This window comes from Polyodon spathula, chromosome 12, assembly GCF_017654505.1.
Source record: "Polyodon spathula isolate WHYD16114869_AA chromosome 12, ASM1765450v1, whole genome shotgun sequence".
NCBI classification, from domain to species: Eukaryota; Metazoa; Chordata; class Actinopteri; order Acipenseriformes; family Polyodontidae; genus Polyodon; species Polyodon spathula.
In genome coordinates this window covers 18,618,181-18,641,278 of record NC_054545.1, presented here as the reverse complement: position 1 = coordinate 18,641,278, position 23,098 = coordinate 18,618,181, and the positions used below count along the sequence as shown (strand labels likewise).

Genomic DNA, 23,098 nt, shown 5'->3' with positions numbered 1-23,098 from the left:
ACTTTTCAGATATGTCCTATTCATTTAAAGATATCTCTAAATCATTTGAAGATATCTTCAAATTAACAGGAAGCCATATCAAGATATCTCAAAATGACTTCCTGTGAAAATGCTTTATGTTTTCAATGGACTTCCTGGAAGTTAAAGATATCTTCAAATGAACAGGAAGTTATTTAGAGATATCTCTAAATGTTTTAGAGATATCTCAAAATGAACAGGAAGCTATTTGAAGATATCTTCAAATGATTTAGAGATATATTTACATAATATGTGGATTTGGCTAGCATGGTGCGTCAAACTGTCATTTAGAGATATCTTAAAATGAGGGTTTTAAAGATATCTGCAAATCATTTGAAGATATCTTCAAATAGCTTCCCGTTCATTTAGAGATATCTCTAAATCATTTCGAGATATCTAGAAATAACTTCCTGTTCATTTACAGATATCTCTAAATCATTTCGAGACATCTAGAAATAACTTCCTGTTCATTTAGAGAGATCTCTAAATGAACAGGAAGTTATTTTTATATGTCTCAAAATGATTTAGAGATATCCCTAAATAACTTCCTGTTCATTTAGAGAGATCTCTAAATCATTTGAAGATGTCTACAAATGAACAGGAAGCTATTTCAAGATATCTCAAAATGTCTTCATGTGAAAATGCTCTATGTTTTCAATGGACTTCCTGTCCATTTAAATATATCTTCAAATGAACAGGAAGATATTTAGAGATATCTCTAAATGAACAGGAAGTTATTTGAAGATATCTTCAAACGATTTAAAGATATCTTTAAATGAACAGGAAGTTATTTCAAGATATCTTTAAATGATTTAGAGATATCTTTAAAACCCTCATTTTAAGATATCTCTAAATGACAGTTTGGCATGCCATGCTAGCAGAATCCATATGATTTCCATAGTATTTAAAGATATCTGGATTTCAATTTGAGATATCTTTATTTCATTTTTAGATATCTCAAATTGATTTACACATATCTTTAAATTAATTTTAGATATCTTAAAAACTGCACAATTAAAGATATCTGGAATTCAATTTGAGATATCTTTAAATGTTTTACAGATATCTCTAAATATTTCAAGATATCTTAAAATGCAATTAGAGATATCTCTAAATGATAATTTGGCTTGCCATAACATAAGCCTGTGGCTTTCTAATTAAAGTTTTTATTTTTTATATAGTGTGTGTTGTTACAACCGATGCTGAAAATAATAATACAAAAAACATTATAGTTGTCGTTATTTACCGAAAAATAGTATGAACATAAAAATAAAATCCCAAATCTCTGGGATTTTAAATATATATATATATATTTATTTATTTATTTATTTATTTAGCAGACGCTTTTATCCAAAGCCACTTACAGAGACTAGGGGGTGAACAATGCATCACAACTGCTGCTGCAGAGTCACTTACAATACAATAGGACCAATAGGTTTTACATCTCATCTGAAGGACGGAGCACAAGCAGGTTAAGTAACTTGCAAATGGTAACACAGTGAGCCAGTAGCTGAGCCAGGATTTTATTCGGGGACCTCCTGGTATCAAGCGCCTTTCTTTAATCACTGGGCTTCTGTTTACTTCATAAAAGATAAGCTTGAAACATTGTGCAGAGCTGAGCGCCTATGGAAATACTATAAAAAGAAAGCATGCAAGAACTAACTTTTATAAAGATCCATTCAAATTTGTAAAGAAGATATTCATCAGTGAGAAAAATGGAACACTAAAATCATCTAAGTTTGAGCTGGAGAGATATTTGGAGGAAACACATACAGATTCAAAAAGGCAGGAGCCTATGTCAAATCCTTCAGATATTCCACCTATCAATCCACCCGAATACCAAATGGAGGACTGTCAAGCATCATGAGGCATCATCATCTCCAGGGCCTAATGGAGTTCCCTACAGAGTGTACAAGTGTGCTTCTGGAGTTCTACAAATCCTTTGGAAATTGATGAAAGTGGCATGGGAAAAACAGGTTATACCAAGAGCATGGTGCCAAGCAGGTGGAGTCTTTATACCAAAAGAAAAGGATTCTACTACTTAGCTCAATCCAGGCAGTTGTCATGATGATGCGCTGGGGAGACCACACTGGGTTGATCCCCTGAGCCAGCATTGCAGCCAATGTGTGTGCTGATGCGCTGGGTAGGCAAAATGAGCTGATCCCTGGAGCCAGCATTACACTTCAGCAATCAACACCAGACAGAAGGATATCTACATCATCAGATGGAAAACAACGCAAATGGATGGAGATGCAGATGGATCATATTAGTTTACTGCAAAGCTACGCCTTAGTTGGTGCTTATCTTGGCGAGAGCCGAGTTCAAATCAGCAAGAAGTTCAACATCTACTCTCATGTAATGGAAATCATGAAGATCTGGATACATCCAGTGACTGCTGTCAACAGTGCAGTTGGCAACAAGGGAAAGACCTCGTGACAGCATGGACAGACAGCTGACAGGAGGAAAGAGACCCCATTGAGGCTGACAAGGGTTAGCTACCCCAATCAGCAGTATCCAGCTCTATATTTTCAAAGGTAAACAGGATGCTGGAGACACCCACCCAAGGCTTCTAAGAAATGAAAGAAAATACCCCTAGTGTCTGCGAGAGCAGGGATGGACGATGACTCAACATTGGATAACACAGTTAACGACTTAGGAACGGAAATGGATACGAGAATGGAGAGTACTTCACAAAAGACTACTTCAAGATCTGCATTTAGCAAAGACATGGAACTCCAGGTTTGTGTCTGCGGTTGGAGCAAGGCGAAAACTGTCACGGGTTTGAAGATTCATCAAGGGAGAATGAAATGCTTGAGGGAGAAGGGACAAAGGCCTTGCATTGATCAGTATTTCTTATAAAGTCAGTCAAGTCAGTCGAATGAAATCAAGCAACAGGAAGCAAAACACAGTTCACAGGATATCAGCACCTCTGTCATAGACGTGAGGAGGACTTGCGTGGATACAACTAGTGATGAACCTAATGATCTTTGCGAACCCGGTCAGATGAACCAACGTAAGAGAGAAAAGAACCTCAACGGGCACAAGCTTGGAGCTAAATGGCCAAGAGCTTGTGAGAAAACTGCATGGGACACAATAAACACAGATCTCTGTTTTACTTTGGAAAGGTTAAGTGGAACAGTTGAAAAGAAGCTGGATAAATTTGGGGACATAATCTATGCATATGGAAGCGAGAGGTTTGGAATTGAAAAAAGGAAGGAAAAAGTACAAACTATTCCTGGAAAGTCTAGACGGCAGCAGGAGATTGAACGCTTAGTTAGAGAGAGGAGGCAGTTGAGGAAGCAATGGAGAAAGTCAGAAGGAGGGACTCAATCTGTTACAAAGGGTCATAAAAGATAAGCTTGAAACATTGCGCAGAGCTGAGCGCCTATGGAAATGCTGATGAAAATGGCATGGGAAAAACAGGTTATACCAAGAGCATAGTGCCGAGCAGGTGGAGTCTTTATACCAAAAGAAAAGGATTCTACAAACATCGGTCAGATTTGTCCAATTTCCCTATTAAACGTAGAAGGCAAGATTTTCTTCAGCATTACTGCTCAGAGATTGTCAACCTACCTATTAAAGAACTGCTTCATTGACACTTCAGTACAAAAAGCAGGCATTCCAGGTTTCCAAGGATGCTTAGAACACATCAGTGTAATCTGGCAACAAATTCAATCAGCAAAAAAGGAGAGGAAGGAGCTCCATGAGACATTCCTGGATTTGGCTAATGCATATGGTTCAGTGCCACATGAACTTCTTTGGGCAGCATTTGATTTTTTGAGCATACTGATGACAATAACAAATTTAGTGAAAGCCTACTTTGGAGATTTGCAATTTAGTTTTTCAACTTCAGAATTCAGCACTACATGGCAACGCCTAGAAGTTCGAATAATGGCAGGATGTACCATTTCGCCACTGGCTTTTACCATGGCGATGGAAGTAATTATAAGGGCATCAAATGGGTAGTGGGAGGAGAGCGCTTGGCTTCTTGAATGCGACTACCACCAATTCGAGCATACATGGATGACATGACAACAGTGACTACAACAGTAGCCTGCACTAATCGGTTATTGGTCAAATTAACCAATAACATTGAATTGGCACGAATGCAATTCAAGCCCACTAAATCATCTCTATAATTAAAGGTAAAGTAGTAGGTAAAAGGTTCTACATTAATGGTGAGGCAATACCAACAGTGTCCAAGAAGCCAGTGAAGAGTCTTGGGAGATGGTACGACGGGGATCTAAAGGATACAGTTCGTGTGGGAGAAGTTAGACAAGAAGCAGTGGAAGGTTTGAAGAGCATAGACAGCAGAGCTTCACCAGGCAAACTGAAACTCTGGTGCTTTTAGTTTGGTCTACTGCCAAGACTGCTGTGGCCAATGACTATGTACGAGGTTTCCTTGACAACAGTTGAGAAGCTGGAAGCTGTAATCAGTTCATATGTCAGGAAATGGTTGGGAGTTCCACGTTACCTCAGCAGAGTGGGACTTTATGGTAAAGGAATACTGCAGCTACCGATTTCTGCTCTAACCGAGGAGTTTAAGTGCGCCAAAGTCCGACTGGAAATGACATTAGTAGATTCACGTGACAAATGCATAAGGGAGGCAGCAAGTGTGTTAAAAACTGGAAAAAAAAATGGACTGCAAAGAAAGCTGTGGAAGATGCTAAGGCTGCCCTTCAAATTGGAGATATTATGGGGCAAGTTCAGCATGGAAAAGGAGGTTTTGGTCTCAGTTCAGCTTCCCCTACATGGCACAAGGCAACCCTGGCTCAAGGGAGGAAGCTGGTAGTCAATGAGGTGCAAAAGCAGGAGGAGAGGATCAGGTGTGTAAAGGCCATTTCCCAGGCCAAGCAGGGAGAATGGATGAGATGGGAAAGTGTGGAACATCGCAAGATCGGCTGGCAAGACCTATGGACAATGTAACAGAGCAGGATCAGTTTCCTCATCAGATCAGCATATGATATTCTCCCATCACCACAGAACCTAAACCTGTGGGTGGGTTAGGATCCCTCATGCCCTTTGTGTTCATTACCTGCAACATTAAGGCACATTTTGACAGGATGTAAGGTGGGTCTTAGCCAAGGACGGTTTAGAGATGATGGTCAACGGCTTATTTTTCCACCTGAGATTGCCACCACTAACCTTCGACCAGACATTGTCTTGTGGTCTGGATCAGCACGCCTTGTTCATCTGGTAGAGTTAACAGTGTCATGGGAGGATGCTGTGGATGAGGCGTATGAGAGGAAGAAACTTCAGTATGCTCAACTAGCTGCTGAAGTGGAACAGCGAGGATGGAGAGTCCGAGTTTACCCAGTCGAGGATTTGTGGCAAACTCTACAACCCAGTTTCTCAGAGACTTCGGGTTCAGTGGCCAAGAGTTGCGTTGCACAGTGAAGAACTTATCTGAAGCAGCAGAAAGGAGCAACAACTGGCTGTGGTTGAGACGGAAAGATTCTGGATGGGGATCTCAAGCACAATAGAAAGAAAGCAACGCTGACGTACAGGTAAGTAAACTGGGCTGAGCTGAATGGGGAATGGAGGGGGTTGATGCTGGGACGCCAGAATCACTGTTGAGAACTCTTGAGGTGTCGTTGGCTAGTCAACAAAACACAGAGGATGGAAGGTGCCCACTTGAAGACCCCAGAGATGTACCCTACTTAGCTCAATCCAGATGGTTGTCATGCTGATGCGCTGGGGAGACCGCACTGGGTTGATCCCCGGAGCCAGCATCGCAGCCGTTGTGTGTGTTGATGCGCTGGGGAGGCAAAATGAGCTGATCCCTAGAGCCAGCATTACACTTCAGCAATCAACACCAGACAGAAAGCTATCTACATCATCAGATGGAAAACAACGCAAATGGATGGAGATGCAGATGGATCACATTAGTTACTGCAAAGCTACGTCTTAGTTGATGCTTATCTTGGCGAGAGACGAGTTCAAATCAGCATGAAGTTCAACATCTACTCTCATGTAATGGAAATATCATTTTTATATATATATATATCATACCGAAGAATATATTTTAAAATTCTTCTTCATCTCATTTGTGTTTTTGTTACAGTGAAACTTCTAAATGTATCGAATCTGTTTCTGTGTTGTGTGTAGCAGCATTCCTGCATGTATCGTCTTCGGAACGGAACAGAAATATAGTGGACTACAACTTTACATAGAAACGAGTGATGTCACGTCCTGCCTGGGTGCGATAGGAAGTTGTGAAGTAGGGGTGTACGTTCCTCGACTGGTAGGGTAAAATTATAAGGATTGAAGAAGCGTACGATAGAGTAACATTAATATCCAAGCGAAATAACCCGTACATCCAGTAATTCCTCAAATAAACCTTTCAGGATATCGGTGTTGAATTAGCGCTGTATCACTGGACTTCAACCAGGTAAGATAAGAAAATATTCCGCACAGCAGAATAATTCAATTGTGTGAGAGAGAGAGACGTCTCGCGGGTAGTGTACCAGTTTTCTTTGTTGGAAAAGCCTACCCTCATGGTAGGCTTTTGAATAACCACCAAAAATATAGTAATTTTGTATAATTTTCCCAGGCTTCCCGGTTGTGGTATTATATTCATACTTAAATCTTTAGTGAGCTAATGTAATATGTAATGTAATGTAATGTAATATGTTACGTCTAGATTGTCTGTGTTTGGATGAGCAACAGTCATTGTGATACGTCCTGTGTTGTTGAATCGCTCCTTTTTTTGTTTTGATAAACCAAAGCCACCAATTCCTTCAATTGCAAAAAATCTCAGCAACCACTAAACCACTAAATCACTTCAAATGTACATAGACTGAAAATAAGAGTCCTCATCCCGCCTTCAGACATGTACAGTATAACACTGGCTCTGGTTTGCAGGGTGTTATCACGATTCGCACTCAGAGTTACTGACATGTTGCTCCGTATCTAACTGTTTTGTGAAGAGTTGAGACCTCAATCATTCTATCATTCTAACATTCTGGCATGTTTAAACTACAACATGCATTTCATAATGGAGTCACATCATACCTTTGTCCATTAGTTGTAGCGTTACATGCGATGGTCACTCAGAACTGTTTGTAATTTCATATGTATTGTTAGTGCCACTTACGGGTTTAAAATATTTATTTTTTGACGGCTAAACAAGTTCTGTGATACGTTTTGTGTAACCCTCAAGCACAATTTAGAGATAAAAACGTCTATAATTTCTATTTTGCTTTGAGTTTGAACAATTATGTATCGTTCTAGTAACCGACAGGTTTCAAACGAGCAGAACGCTTCTGTCTCTCCTGTAAATCTGTCTTTGGGGAATGTAAACAAACGTGGCTGTCAACAAGGCCTGTTACTTGAGAGAGTGCACAGAACTATTATTCTAAGAGTGCAGTATGGTTTTAATGTGGAAGACGATTTGTGGGACACAACAGCTTTAAGAGCTTTTCTGCCACTAAAGCACAGTGTTAAAATCTGGCTATATATGCGATGTCTAAAATAAATCTTACTCTGTATGTGAAATATCCTGAAGAGTAGTTTAGAAAAGAAACTTCATACATTCAATGACAAACATTTTGACTGGAAGACATTGAGAAACACGTCTAATTGAAACGTTTGTCATTGAATCTTTTGAGTATTTCTAGATTTAGCACAATTGAGTGTTTTGTAGTTTTGGAGGATTAACCAGTGGTTTCCTTACTGGATGGGCCATGAATGCAGCATTTCTCCTAAATCATAGTATTGTGCAATAACTTTAACTGTTCAAAAGGGTCTTGGTTTTTATTTTTTCTTCAAACAGTAATTATGCACCAGTAAACGCTACAGTGTATCTAATGACAGTACAGTACAGAACAAAAACATTTGTGAGTCCCTGGTCAATCCAAGTATGTGCAGTGTGTGACACCAGACTTCGAGTGAGAGCACTATGCACCACTGTGCTGGGCTTGATACTGACATACATACAGTACAGACCTGACTCCAGACTGGCTGAGAGCACTGACATACATACAGTACGGACGTGACTCCAGACTAGCTGAGAGCACTGCCACTGACATACATACAGTACAGACCTGACTCCAGACTGACTGAGAGCACTGACATACATACAGTACAGACTTTGCTCCTTTGTTCCCACCCCTCTGAATCATCCTGTTGCCAAGATTCTGCACTTTTATCATCAAGCCTTCACTGTATAAGTTTGTCATTTACTAATACACGACTTATTGTCAAATACCAACACACTCTTTTATACCTTTTATGTTTACATGAAGTTAAAGTATGACGGTTGATCCCTCCTGTTTTCCTTTTCAATTGTTTGCCCACATTTTTCTTCTGTAGTATTTCTTACTAGTGTGTTACTTTTCCCAGAGGCAGAGTGTTGGAGGGGCTGGTTAATTATTGCACTCTGGTGTACCATCACCTGGAGGTTAGACGTGATTCTTGGTTCTTTATTGAGGACGTGGGGGTGCTTTAAACTTTTAAAAAGTCAACCGGAGGTAATGACTGAAACACAAAATAATACAAAGGGAATTTTAACAACAGAATACATTTGTTAACATCAGACTGATATTCAGTTCCCGTACCAAGTTGTTCTTTAAAGATTTGCAGTGAGAAAACTGATAACTGGACTCAAACATTAAAACAATATTGAAGGCATATTGACTAACACTGCTGCTGTTTTAGTCCCCCTATTGAATTCCTTGTTTGTCTTTTGCTGCTGTAGGTTTGTATGAGCGTGGAAGAGGGCACAGATTTTCCAAATGGCTGAAAACCTGGCAAACGTTTTGCATGAGCAACTTTCTGAGGGTTTTTCAGATACCCACAGAAATAATTCGGTAAGGTTGTTTTATTTTCATTTTGTTTTTGTTGCAGATTTCTCAAATTCAAATTCTCCTCATCCCAAGTCACATGTGCATCTAGGTCAGAAAGTTTAGGTGTAAAAGAGAAGATGACAGAAGGTTTTCAAAAGTGAAAAAAACTTTAATGTCTGAAATTAATGCAGTTAGTATTTTTGGTTTCCTGTGAATGTGTACCATCCATATATATATATATATATATATATATATATATATATATATATATATATATATATATATATATATATATATACACACACACACACACATACTTGTCACACCTTAATTGATCTATTTCTGCTTTTTTTTGCCATTTGTACCATAAGTTTCCTTTGGTGTAACTACACATTTTTCTAGAAATAAATTGCCTTATGTACAGTTTCTATGCACATAAACATTCATGCATTACTATTTAGCTATCCTGCTTCACAAGCATACAATTATATTTCCGTATTTATTTCTTTTTTCTTAATTTTCTTTGTGACGATTCCACTTTTTTTAGTATGAGCTCACAATAATACCTATAAATAAAAAAAATAAAAAAAAGACAAAAATGATTTTTTTACCACATTTAATTGATGTATTCTATGTGTTTGTATAGGCACAACAAGTTTCACACAAATATCTGCACTTTAATACAATTAACATATGGGTTACACAATAGGGCCAAAGCAGGTTACCTCAAACCATGGCCTGTTTAATTAAAATACAGACCTAAATTATGAATTTATAATCTTAAAGGAAAACAGACACATTAGTAGTGAATAATTGCTTAACTTTGTTGGAAATTTGCATTATTTTTTTATTTTTTTAAATTACTACTAATCAACATTGGTGAACAGAGGAATAGAACAGAAATTTAACATAACATGAGAAAAACAGCAATAACATTTTGCATTAGGCACTTTGAAAGCATCATACTGCTGATACTGGAAAGTCAACAGCTACCAGGCTTGTGTAAATTTCATCCAGTCGGCGCTGCACAGTTTGGAACATCAGTGCAGTGGTGCTCCGGATAGTGCTCTCCTTTCGACAGCTCCGGAGATGTGCGTTAACTGTCTATTAGTGCGACAAAGACAGACAATTACAGACAGACAGAAAATAACACACAGCACGTAAAACACTCTTCATAAATACTCTGAGAGCTCCTCTCTCAGTCCTTCTATCCTAACGTTAACCCAAACGAAGGAGAAGATCAGTGTTACCCTGGCCCCTATATGTAATCCTGCATGATATCGAGATAAACGGTTGCAGCTGCCTTATTACTTGCAGCTGCCTCTCGTTTACCTTTCAAATCAATACGGTGTTACAACAGAGTCGCACTTCCCTCCAGGCTGACCCACTTCCCTGACCTGGAAACGAACTGTCAGGCCAGCCCTTCCAGATACTTCTCCTCCCGTTCTTTAGCGCCCTCACAGGTCGGGAGGAAGATTCATCACCAGAACTCATCTTTCCGTCACATATCCCACCGCTCAGAGTGGAGCCGAAGGAACACTCGGCTAAATCTACCTTCCCCATTGCTCCCCCCTCCCGGGAAAAATAATCCGCATTTTGGTGGTCTTTCCCCGCACGGTGTACCATGTGGTACATGAAGGGCTGCAATGCCAGATACCACCGAGTTATCCGGGCATTGCTGTCCTTCATTGTGCTTAACCACTTCAGTGGGGCGTGGTCTGTGACCAGATCAAATGAGTGTCCCAGCAGGTAGTATCGTAAAGAGTGAGTAGCCCATTTAATGGCCAAACACTTTTTTTCGACTACGGAGTAGTTGCGTTCCCGGGTGTCCTACTCCAGCTACTTTTTGGGACAAGACTGCACCCAAACCTACATCCGATGCGTCGGTGTGGTGGATGAATCTCTTGGTGAAATCCGGTGTGATAAGAGTGGGGGCCTGGCAAAGTGTACGCTTAATAGTATCAAACGCTCCCTGACACTGACCATTTAATTAAATTTGGAGCACTCTTTTTGGTGAGGTCGACTAACGGGTTAACCACTGTGGCGTACTCGGGGATGAAGCGGCGGTAATAACCGGCTAAGCCCAGTAGTGACCTCACCTGAGTCTTGGTTTTGGGGATCGCTGCATCAACCAAAGTCTGGATTTTGGCGAGTACAGGTCTCACCCTTCCATTCCCCATTAAAAATCCCAAATATTGAGTCTCTGTTTTGGCAAACGCACATTTCCTCAAGTTAGCTGTCAGCCGGGCTGCCCTTAGAGACTGAAGAACGGCTGCAACCCTAGCCAAATGCTCTTGCCAGGTGGAGCTGTATATCACCACGTCATCAGTATACGCTGCTGCATATTCATGATGTGGGCGTAAAACCTGGTCCATCAGTCTCTGAAAGGCAGCGGCTTTAACAAATTGACATGATATATTTCACGTTCATTTCGGCGATCGGGCTGTCTAATTTCATGATTTACTTTCCCTATAGCCCGAATCACCTCATACGGCCCCTGCCATTTAGCACACAGTTTCGATTCAGATGAGGGAAGTAGCAGCATTACCTTGTCCCCTGGTCGAAAGGTTCGAATCCGTGCATTTTTGTTGTAATGCTGCTGTTGTCGGTGCTGAGCCGATCTGAGGTTGTCTTGGGCCAAACGACCGACCAAATCCAGCCGATCTCGTAGTAGGAGCACATACTTCACTACATTTTTAGACGAGCCTTTGTGCTCCTCCCACCCCTCTCTCAGCAGGTCGAGAATGCCGCGAGGCTGCCGGCCGTACAGGAGCTCAAAGGGGGAGAACCCCGTTGAACTCTGCGGCACTTCTCTCACCGCAAAAAGGAGGTAGGGAAGAAGCGATGCCCAATGTTTCTGCTCCTGTGTTACAAATCGCCTCAGCATCGACTTTAAGGTCTGATTAAAACGTTCAACCAAACCGTCCGATTGTGGATGATAAACGGACGTCCTGATGGGACGTATTTTTAATATTTTGTACACCTGCTGTAACGTATTGGACAAAAAATTGGTTCTGTGATCAGTCAAAATCTCCTTGGGGATCCCTACTCTAGCCATAATCTGCGCTAACTCGGTGGCTATTGCAGCTGCACTAGTGGACCTCAATGGAACTGCCTCTGGGTATCGCGTTGCATAATCCACCACTACTAATATATGCGTATACCCAGAGTCAGAAGGTAGCAACGGGCCCATTATGTCCATTGCAATGCGCTCGAACGGAGTGGAAATAATCGGCAGTGGGACCAAAGGAGCGGGGCGCACTCGACCTGGCGCTACTCGCTGGCAGTCTGGGCATGTGGCTACATATTTCGACACATCAGTATGAAGACCGAGCCAATAGAATCGAGCCAATATTCGCTCCCTCGTCTTCTCGGCTCCGAGGTGCCCCGCAAAAGGGATATCATGCGCCAGCCTCATGACCTCGGTCCGACAAGACGGGGGAACCAATAATTGTGTTACAGGCTGTCCTGTGCCCGCGGCTAGGTTTACCCTATATAGTAATTGCCCCTTTATACTGAAATGTGGATATACTAGCGGCCCAGCGCCATCAACATCCTTACCTTCAATGGACCGGACCTGCCCCCAAGCGTGCACCAGTGACGGGTCGTTCTTTTGGCCCCACACTAGGTCCGCGCTTGAGTACCACGGGTCCGGTATATTGAGAGGGGCTGGAATAACCTCTGCCCTAGTCGGCCCAGTAACCTCGCTCTCTCGGTCACACTGCGTTCCCACTCCCTTCGACTGGCGTTTGTTACCATTACAGCACTCTCCCACCAGACCCCAGCCTTGTCTCAAAGACGCTCCCTCCCATTTCGCCGTCCGTCTCTCCTTATTTGTTTTTCTAGGACGGAAAAGAGGGGAAAACATTTCAGGATGAAAAGGAAACACATCACCAATCCGTTCCTTTTTCCCTTTTTCTGCCACGTTTACGTGTGTGGCTGAGACTGCCATTATTTGCACCAATTCTTTGAATTTTGGCCAGTCTCGGCCCAGAATAACTGGGTGCGGCAACCTTTCCGCCACCCCGACTACAAGGTGACGTTTTATCGGTCCTACCGATAAATATACTTTTAGGGTGGGGTATGCCGCCGTGTCTCCATGGATACAGGAGATGGCCACCTGACCTTGTGGCCGCCACGACATACCGCCCAAGAGAGCTGTCCTGATCAAGGTTTGCTCACACCCTGTGTCCACTAACGCGTGGGTTTTCACATTCCCTAAAACCACGTCAATCAGACAGGGCCCCTCCCAACCGTTTTCCCCCTGCTTACCCGTTCCAGGTGTCCAGTTGCATGCAGCCACGTCACACTCCATAGCAGCGGGGCATGACCTGGCCCTATGTCCTGGCTGGTTACACCTAAAACAGAGTGGAGGGACAGAGGGGGCATAGGTTAAATATCTGTCCCGCTGCTGGTAGGGCAACGGGGCAGGGGCAACACCTCTACCCCAGCTGGGGGCCATCCTCGGTCTCCATGGGGGGGAGGCAAGGGGGCCCAACGGGGTCGGCGGTCTGGGAGGTCTGGGTGCCGGGACCGAGGGTGATGGTGGTGGTGTTGGAGGAGAGGGAGGGAGAGGTTGGTTCCTGAGCAGGGCAGGGGCTGACAGGATCCCGACCCGGGCTGACGTCAAAGAGTCTTCAAAATCTTCGGCCAATTTGACCGCCTCCTCCAGGGTGTCAGGGTTGTGGCGCCGTACCCACGCCTGAGTTTCGGCGCCGACCACATGGCAGAATTGTTCCACCACAATGGCTTCCCCCATTTGTTGAGCGGTCTTCTTCTCTGGGGTCAGCCAATGGACCATGTGGTCGCACAACCGCTGTGCCACCACCCTGGGGCGTGTCTCCGGGGCTCTCCGGTACTCGCGGAACCGCGTCCGGTGGGTCTCCGCGGTGATGTTGAGACGACGGAGGATAGCCTGCTTGACTAGGTCATAGTCAGTGGCGTACTGGTCGCTCAGGGCTTGGTATGCTGCCTGCGCTTCCCCGACCAGGCAAGGTCCCAGCTGGCTTGCCCAGAACTCCCGAGGCCATCCCGCCGCGGTTGCCAGCCGCTCGAACGCCACCAAAAATGCCTCCGGATCATCCTCCGCCGTCATTTTCATGGCCCGTGCCTTCGGGGCCGACATCAATGATGTTCCGGTAGGGGTCGCTCCTGCAGCAACGATCAGCCCTACCCGTTCAATGAGCGCCGTATAGCGCTCCTCCCTCCGTCTCTCCTCTGCATCCCGTCTGATCTCCAGTGCCTGCAGCAGCTCCGCCAGTGCGTTGCAGTCCATCCCGGATCTGACACCACGTGTGGCAAAGTGGTTGGTAAGGGGAACAGATGTCGCGGTGATGCGGTGCAGGAGTGATGAACAGACAACAGTGATTCAGTGAATAAGTGCTTTATTGTTCTTTTCCAGGTCTGGCAACCGTCAAAAATAATAAATCCCCGGCAATACACAACAATGTGTAAAGCACGGGGATAATGAAAACAAGGGCACAGTCCCGAACAAAAACAACGGTACGGTCACCAGTCCTGGGTGATCGAAAACGTGCAGGTGCTCAGTGCAGTGGTGCTCCGGATAGTGCTCTCCTTTCGACAGCTCCGGAGATGTGTGTTAACTGTCTATTAGTGCGACAAAGACAGACAATTACAGACAGACAGAAAATAACACACAGCACGTAAAACACTCTTCATAAATACTCTGAGAGCTCCTCTCTCAGTCCTTCTCTCCTAACGTTAACCCAAACGAAGGAGAAGATCAGTGTTACCCTGGCCCCTATATGTAATCCCGCATGATATCGAGATAAACGGTTGCAGCTGCCTTATTACTTGCAGCTGCCTCTCGTTTACCTTTCAAATCAATACGGTCTTACAACAGAGTCGCGCTTCCCTCCAGGCTGACCCACTTCCCTGACCTGGAAACGAACTGTCAGGCCAGCCCTTCCAGATACTTCTCCTCCCGTTCTTTAGCGCCCTCACAGGTCGGGAGGAAGATTCATCACCAGAACTCATCTTTCTGTCACAGTCTGTCATTTTAAACTTGGCTGTTCATAAAAAATAAATATTTATTGGCTCTTCATAATAAGTAATCAATAAATCTGTTAAATTGAGAGACCATGCCTAAAGTCATACAGTGTAACCACCAGGACATTTGGTGTAACCTAATTCTGATTACACCAAAGGACGTTTTTCATCTAATGCTAATGTAACAGGCAATTATTAGATCATCTATACAAAGCAATGACATTGAAGAAATTCTGTAACAATCAAATATCTAGAGATGTTGATTTTTAAAATATTTCTTTATCACCTTATTCTATGAGTTACACTGAAGGACATGTGATTATTTCCATGTCCTATAAGGAACCATGAATATACATTTTTTTAAACATTTTACGAGAGACATACTGACCTTGCTCCACATATGCTGGGTCCTTTCGGACTTCCATATACACTGAGGTCATAGGTCACGTGAAATCTTCAGGCAATATGGTCTAAAGTGGCTGTTCAATGTTGGTTACACCTCAGGATGTTTGAGGACATCAATTTCTTGGACAAAAGTATTTCTCATAAAAAGCTCATTGTGAATTTAAATAATCAGACAGCATTTCTCCTTATAACAAAAGACCCTCAAAGAATCATGCCGGTGTATTTCATTAATTGTTTGATTCTGAGTTTTGTAATTTTTTTTTAAAGTTTATGAAAATGCATAAACTTTCAGACAGTAACACAGAAGGCCACTTTTACACTTTGAAAGCTCAAAAACCATAAGTATGATGATAATTCAAGATAAATACACTAATTGCTTTATAAATAAAATATTGCACATTTATTTTATATATAGTAGATTTTTATATTAGTTTATTTTATAGACATAGTTATCATCGGACAGCAAAACTGACACGTCACGTCATCTGCCAAAATTCAAGTGGACGTGAAATAGAAGAAGAATGTTAATAATACAAAGCTGGGAGGGAAGCAGTTGTACTTAGTGCTGTGTTTGAAATCATCCTGGTTGGTGGTCGTAGTACCTTTGAACTGGTGGTCGATTTATTACTTTCTCCATTTTTGCAGCTACAAGTAAATCAACATATTGTTTGCAGTGATGGAAATAAGACTCTTATTGCATCGCATTTTCACCCATTCCGGGTTTTAATAGAAGTTTGATTAGCCACAGTGTGTATAGGTAACAAGCTCAGGTGTGTCTCACTAAACTCAAATTAAAACCAGGAATGGATCAAACTGCTCTGCATCTCTGTGCTTGTATAGGTGCCAGAATGAGTAATAGCTGAACAGTACAACTTGCTATTGCAGCGCCTTAGTGTGGATACACCCTCACTCAGTATGCCTGAGCCTGCAGGACTAGCAGGCTGGAAACGTGTTCACAGCGTCATGTTGTTTCTGCTGCACCCTTTATGGTGTGTGCAGCCATTCTGAGTTCTTCTTATTGTAATAGCTGGAAAAAACATACTGATTTTTATCTTTTGATTTGATAAGTCTGTGTTAAGGTGATTTTGATTAAGTTTTGGAGCTGCTATTTATCCTGCAACAGATATGTGTTAATAGACTAGATCAGCCAAAGTGGCTTTCTAACACCAAGAGCAGCGCCATCTACTGGTCTACCACCTCGGATCAAGTTTCCTTTTGTTGTTCTGGCACTACACAAATTGTGGTGGAGCTTTTTGATATAAACACATGTTTACAGATTTTCTTTGTGTAGTTGCAACATGTACTGCTGTGTTTTAGACACACTGATCTACCTTACATTAATAAGGCAACTACAATGTAGTAAATGGACTCCCTCTGAGTTACAGTATTTTCACATGTCTGATGGAAATCTGGAACCAATTACATTGTCTGTGACGGGTTCTACTCTGTTCATATTGCACCACCGTATAAAACATGTGTTTATACTACTAGAAACAATCCCACTTTCTTGGACTGTGCTCAGTCAGAAATAGTGCAACAAGCATACCGAAGCATGACAGAAAATATTACCAGTGTAACATCTCGGTGATTTTCTTCTCTAGTACATTATGTGGAGTTTTCATTCATGCATTGAATGTGTGCAGTATATCATACACCCTGCCACTCCCACCACACTGTGCACTGAATGTGTGCAGTATATCATACACCCTACGAGGAGCCACCGCACTGTGCACTAGCCAGGGCCAAGGTGCTGCATTTGTTTGAAAGTCGAGGGACCCATATATGAATGGAGTGTGTAGTGGGTGCATAATGAAGAATTGGGAATTGTACAGTTACAGTTGTAATTGACCTCAGGTCTGGGTCTGAGATCTTGTTAAGTCTGAGTTTTGTAAATATATGGCTGTCATTTTTCACTGCAAATTTGCTCCAGACATACAGTACAGACCAGATTGGAATGTATTCATTTAATCAGGACAATGAACCCTGAAATGCAATTCCTTCTCACAGGGCTCCTGGTAGATTGATGGCAGCAGTTCCAGATTAAAAACAAGTACCCGATTTCTAACAATACGTACGCAATTATTCATATTCAATTATTCATTTTGTGACTAGAATTCAGCCATTCCTGACCTATTGAAGTTCCTTCAGGATTCTTCACTTTCATCTGCTCACATTTACCAAACTATCTGAGATTTGCAGACAGAGATAAAAGCCTCCCAGTCACACAGATTAAAAACTTTCAGATACTGACTTCATGTTTGATACAGATCTATATTGTATTATATTAAATTATATTATATTATTTATAAGAAAAAAGGAAAACTACTTGACCTGTCATTGGTAAATATTCATTCTACAAACTTGCCAAATACGCAATTACAATGATATGCAATTGTCCAGAATTCAAACAAGTGTGACATACAGACAGATGAATGAACAAACAGACAGACACCGCTGTCTCCTCAGAATCCAATATTCCCAATAACGTGCTCAATAGTACCAGGTTTCATGACGATTGGATAAGCGGGTCTCCAGATACATGCAGTACTGTTTGAAATATGTACCTACATGCGTACTTACGACTGCCTCTGCTCTTACCCCTTTTCAAGTTAAAATAATGAGGTCATCGAAATGGACATTTTACCACGATCTCCTTCTTTTCACACACACAGAGAACCATTTTCTCCATAGAAAGTTCATATATCATAAGCCACTGATAGTGGAAACCCCTCCCCAGGATTTGGTCCACTCAAGCTGGACTGAGCCCTGTTGATTTTACCTTAGCTGGATCCTACCTGGATGTTCATCAGTTTTCCAGACTTCATGTTCATTGAAGCTGCCACCAGACTGTAGGATCCTCTTCCCATTCACTTCCTGTGTGCAGAATCAGGTGAACTCCTATTACCTTCAACACAGGAAGTTAAGGGAAAGCATGATGGCATGGAAACCACCTTTGAAATAAAGGTACAACAAATCTGTGGTTAACAAAACAGTTTTTATAGTCAAATGCTGGCCAGTGCCTACTACACTCCCTGTCAAAGGCACCTAGTGTTGAGTCCACAAGAGGGTGCCATGACTCTTTTATATACTGCAGGTGTCGGTTAAATCTGTTGGTGCAATTACATGTCATTAACATTTTTCAAGTGATAGCTTGAACATTGGGCACAGAAATTAAGTTTTAAGTATCAAACCCTAGTATTGTGCGCCCTAGTGAGTGAATCACACAGGACCCTTTAGGAAGTAACATTCAGAAATAATAACACAGAGATAATATTGCTGGTGCCTTATAAAAAGATTAGATTTTAAAGGCGTGCTACCTGAAGGTTTGAAAGGCAGCTTGCTTAACTTTTGAAGAGCACTAGCAACATTATCACTGCCTCCCTTTAAATGAGTGCTAAATGGATTTGAAAGCCTTCGTACTCTGCTATTCCTAATCTACATTTCCTAATCTACATTAATGATTTAGATTCTGGTATAGTAAGCAAACTTGTTAAATTTGCAGACGACACAAAAGTAGGAGGAGTGGCCAACACTGTTGCAGCAGCAAAGGTCATTCAAAATGATCTAGACAAGATTCAGAACTGGGCAGACACATGGCAAATGACATTTAATAGAGAAAAGTGTAAGGTACTGCACGCAGGAAATAAAAATGTACATTATAAATATCATATGGGAGATATTGAAATTGGAGAAGGAATCTATGAAAAAGACCTAGGAGTTTTTGTTGACTCAGAAATGTCTTCATCTAGGCAATGTGGGGAAGCTATAAAAAAGGCTAACAAGATGCTCGGATACATTGTGAAAAGTGTTGAATTTAAATCAAGGGAAGTAATCCCATCAGTTAAAACTGTACAATGCACTAGTAAGACCTCATCTTGAATATTGTGTTCAGTTCTGGTCACCTCGCTATAAAAAAGATATTGCTGCTCTAGAAAGAGTGCAAAGAAGAGGGACCAGAATTATTCCGGGCTTAAAAGGCATGTCATATGCAGACAGGCTAACAGAATTGAATCTGTTCAGTCTTGAACAAAGAAGACTACGTGGCGACCTAATTCAAGCATTCAAAATTCTAAAAGGTATTGACAGTGTCGACCCAAGGGACTTTTTCAGCCTGAAAAAAGAAACAAGGACCAGGGGTCACAAATGGAGTTTAGAAAAAGGGGCATTCAGAACAGAAAATAGGAGACACTTTTTTACACAGAGAATTGTGAGGGTCTGGAATCAACTCCCCAGTAATGTTGTTGAAGCTGACACCCTGGGATCCTTCAAGAAGCTGCTTGATGAGATTTTGGGATCAATAAACTACTAACAACCAAACGAGCAAGATGGGCCGAATGGCCTCCTCTCGTTTGTAAACTTTCTTATGTTCTTATGTTCTTACTCTTTTTAAATCCCCTCATAGCAGTCTGTTATCCCAGTCAGAGAGATCTAGTGCCCCCTGTCTCACTGCATGGTGTGTGTGCTTGTGTCTCTGCAGGGCGAGGGTGCGGACAGGAGGCGGATGGTGGAGGGGGCGGGCCAGGAGCTCAATGGACAGCCTCCCCCAGCATGCCCTTCCCAGCGCCTGGAGAGCGAGGAGGACGAGGATGAGGAGCTCACCCTGAAATACGGGGCCAAGCACGTCATCATGCTCTTCGTCCCTGTCACACTCTGCATGGTCGTCGTCGTAGCAACCATCAAATCTGTCAGCTTCTACACGCAGAAGGATGGGCAGCTGTGAGTATTGAGCTGGGACGGGAAAGAGGAGACTAGCTTCCTTTAGGTTAGGGCTGATGGACTGGGAGGGAGGAGGTTTGGCCTCATGGTTGGAGCTGAGGTACTGGGAGGGAGCAGTGTAGCCCACTGGTTAGAGATGAGGGACTGGGAGGTAAGCAGCGTGGTCTACTGGTAATAGGTAAGACAATTGCAGTTCCTTCGGGTCTCACTAGGTGGTGCTATGTTTGTTTGAAGATAATACACTTCCATTTTAACAGAACTCCCTACCTAAACACTGAGATCTTTTAATTGACACTTTTCTCATCATTTTCACATCTTTATTCACATTTACTGTGTATTTCTCTTCTCTTTTTCTCTCATGCCTATGTGACTAATTAGACACTCACACCTCTGCAAGGTTAATGTCCCATCGGGGGTGGTTAATGTGCCCATTAAGAAACCTTTCACAATCGGTCCAAAAGAATAGAAGAATGTGACTCCAGAACCATTCAAACATTTGAAGACATTGGAAAAGACTTCTAGTTGAAAGGCTTGTTGAATTTCTTACTTTCAGTATATCTGAATTGAGCACTATAGAGTTGTTATGGATGATAATACAGAAAACAACTACAGCAAAGTGCACCATTGTTCTAGTTTTAATACAGAAAACAACTACAGCAAAGTGCGCCATTGTTCTAGTTTTAATACAGAAAACAACTACAGCAAAGTGCGCCATTGTTCTAGTTTTAATACAGAAAACAACTACAGCAAAGTGCACCATTGTTCTAGTTTTAATACAGAAAACAACTACAGCAAAGTGCACCATTGTTCTAGTTTTAATACAGAATACAACTACAGCAACGTGCACCATTGTTCTAGTTTTAAGTATTCATGGATGGCCACAAGAAACATTTTTGTCTTTGATCTATTCCTGTCTTGTTAACTCAACACTGTAGAGCCCCGTTAAAGGCTAATTGGCAATAAGGATGGAAGTTCCATATTTAGACATTGTATTTAAACAGCAGTACAGTCCATTTGCATTGTAAGGCTAATAGTCTTTTCTTTATATCCACAACGCTGTACCTGTGGAGATTTATAAACACACACACATATATATATATATAATCAATCTCAGAACTCTAGTGGGCTCCATGATGGATTTTAATTTAAACGTCTTATAAAGCCCAATGAAAACTGTTTTAACACATTTATCGCTAAAGCTTAAACGTTTATGAAATGGAGCAGCCCTGTCCTCCATGGAATGCTGCACTAACTAGCGCTCACACTAGGTGGGCTTGACTACCAGTAATTCTAGTGAGGATTGTTTGAAAGGGGTTGGCTTCTTTAGGCAAATGGCATTTCAGCATTACTAGAATGCTGAGAACATTCCAATCATGTAAGCACTGCCCTTAATACCTAAAAGCACCGCGAAATGACTACTTACACACAGCGTTTGTACTTGTGGCACCCAGAACTACATCATTAGTCAACTTAAGCAGTAGAATTACAAACGGACTACGTGCCACTTATAGAAGCAATGCCCTTTACAATTATAGATATTTAAAGTAATATAGTCTAATAAATAATTAAGTCATGTCTGTTATATGTCTCATATTTGCAGTTTTGTAAGAAATTTGTTTTCAAGCAAACATGTATGTTCATTTTAGAACATGACATCTGGTAATAAAATTAAAGAACAGTCTCAGTTTCTATGCCTTGCCTTCCAGGAAGTCTGTTACTGCTTTACTTCCTAGGTCATTTTTGTCTTTGTGGTCAGTGTGGTTACTGACTGGGAAGGAGGCCCTGAAGGGGTGGGTTCACTCACCACATGAAATGACCCAGGAAGTGCAAGATAATCTGAAAGCATTTCTTACAAACAGACATTTCTTGAACCTAGTGTAGTTTCAGAGATCATCAAGTTTTAAAATGAAAATACAGGCTTGCTAAAATGTGTGTTTGTTTCACATGTGTGACCTGTGTAGTGGTATGGATGTGCATGGTTTGGAGAATTTATTGACCTGTATAGTGATGTAATCTGCATGGTTTGGAGAATTTATTGACCTATATATCAACTTTTTTTCCAGAAATTCGCCACAGTGGCGAAGGCTTTGAAAAATGTGTTTGTGTAAGACTGCCAGCACATTTTAACTTATGCTGGTAGATGAATGAAATGTACTGTTTAGTTTGATTTCATTTTGCCCAGTGAAATATCTTTAGCTTTATCACGTAGCATATGCATGCCACAGACATTGTGTTTGGCGGGAGGACAGAGGTTTTAATTAGAAACAGTCAGCGGATGCGCTGCTTGTAAAAAAAACAAACCAAAAAAACACATGGTATCCAAACAGAATTTTTTTTTTATAAAACAAGTTGTACAGCTCAATTACCAGAATCATGTTCCGAAAGATGCAGCCCAAGGAATATTGGTCACCCATGTACACACAACTAAAATATGACCGTGATACTAGTCACAGGGAGGTGAAGCAGTCATGACTTCAAACATACCCTCTGGTCACGAAAGAACATTTTCAGTATGATTTTAATTGCTTTTTAGTGTCAGAATCGGTGCAATATTACAGTCAGTAGTCACAGGAAAAGTTTTTTTTAAACACAGTAGTGGCTGTACAATCCTACCAATATTATTAATCACATTTAGTACAGTCTTGTGTAACTAGAGCTGTGGTTGGTCAGGGAGGCATTAGTATTAACATAAACTAATAGCATGTCTAACCATTTTGCAGTGGAAAGAAAACTGCATCACAGTCACAATAATGTAAAGGATTATGCAGTACATGAATGTCAATGCAAACCTGTTCAGAATTTAGAAAATCTGTAATGATGTTTTTTCACGTGGGACTAAGTTTGGCATTTATTAAACGGGAATCAGAGTTATAGTGCAATTTAAATGTAATATTTACGTGTATTGTAAATGGTACGGTCTGGCATTTAAATATCTTCGTGTTTTCAAATAAAATACTCATCTTTTTGCCTTGCTGAAACAGTATGTTTATAACTTGTTTATAATATTGTTAAGTGGCTAAAGTTTTTCCAGTGTGGCTAAAAAATGTTAAGTTACTTTAGCCACAGTGGCTAACTAAGTTAAAGTTAGAGGGAATGTAGGTTTGGAGAATTTATTGACCTATATAGTGATATGGATGCTCATGGTTTGGAGAATTCCTGCAGCT

General features: G+C 41.6%; 1 protein-coding gene across 1 annotated transcript in view; it reads left to right on the top strand.

Annotated features, from left to right (window-relative positions):
• The first annotated feature begins 6,220 nt into the window (after nt 1-6,220).
• The window catches only part of LOC121324431 (presenilin-1-like), a 41,996-nt gene continuing 25,118 nt past the window's right edge, over nt 6,221-23,098 (top strand). The window contains exons 1-3 of the mRNA XM_041266296.1: nt 6,221-6,409; nt 8,717-8,828; nt 19,696-19,934. Coding sequence (XP_041122230.1) covers nt 8,754-8,828; nt 19,696-19,934 — 314 coding nt within the window. The 5' untranslated portion in view covers nt 6,221-6,409; nt 8,717-8,753. The remainder of the gene's footprint in view (nt 6,410-8,716; nt 8,829-19,695; nt 19,935-23,098) is intronic.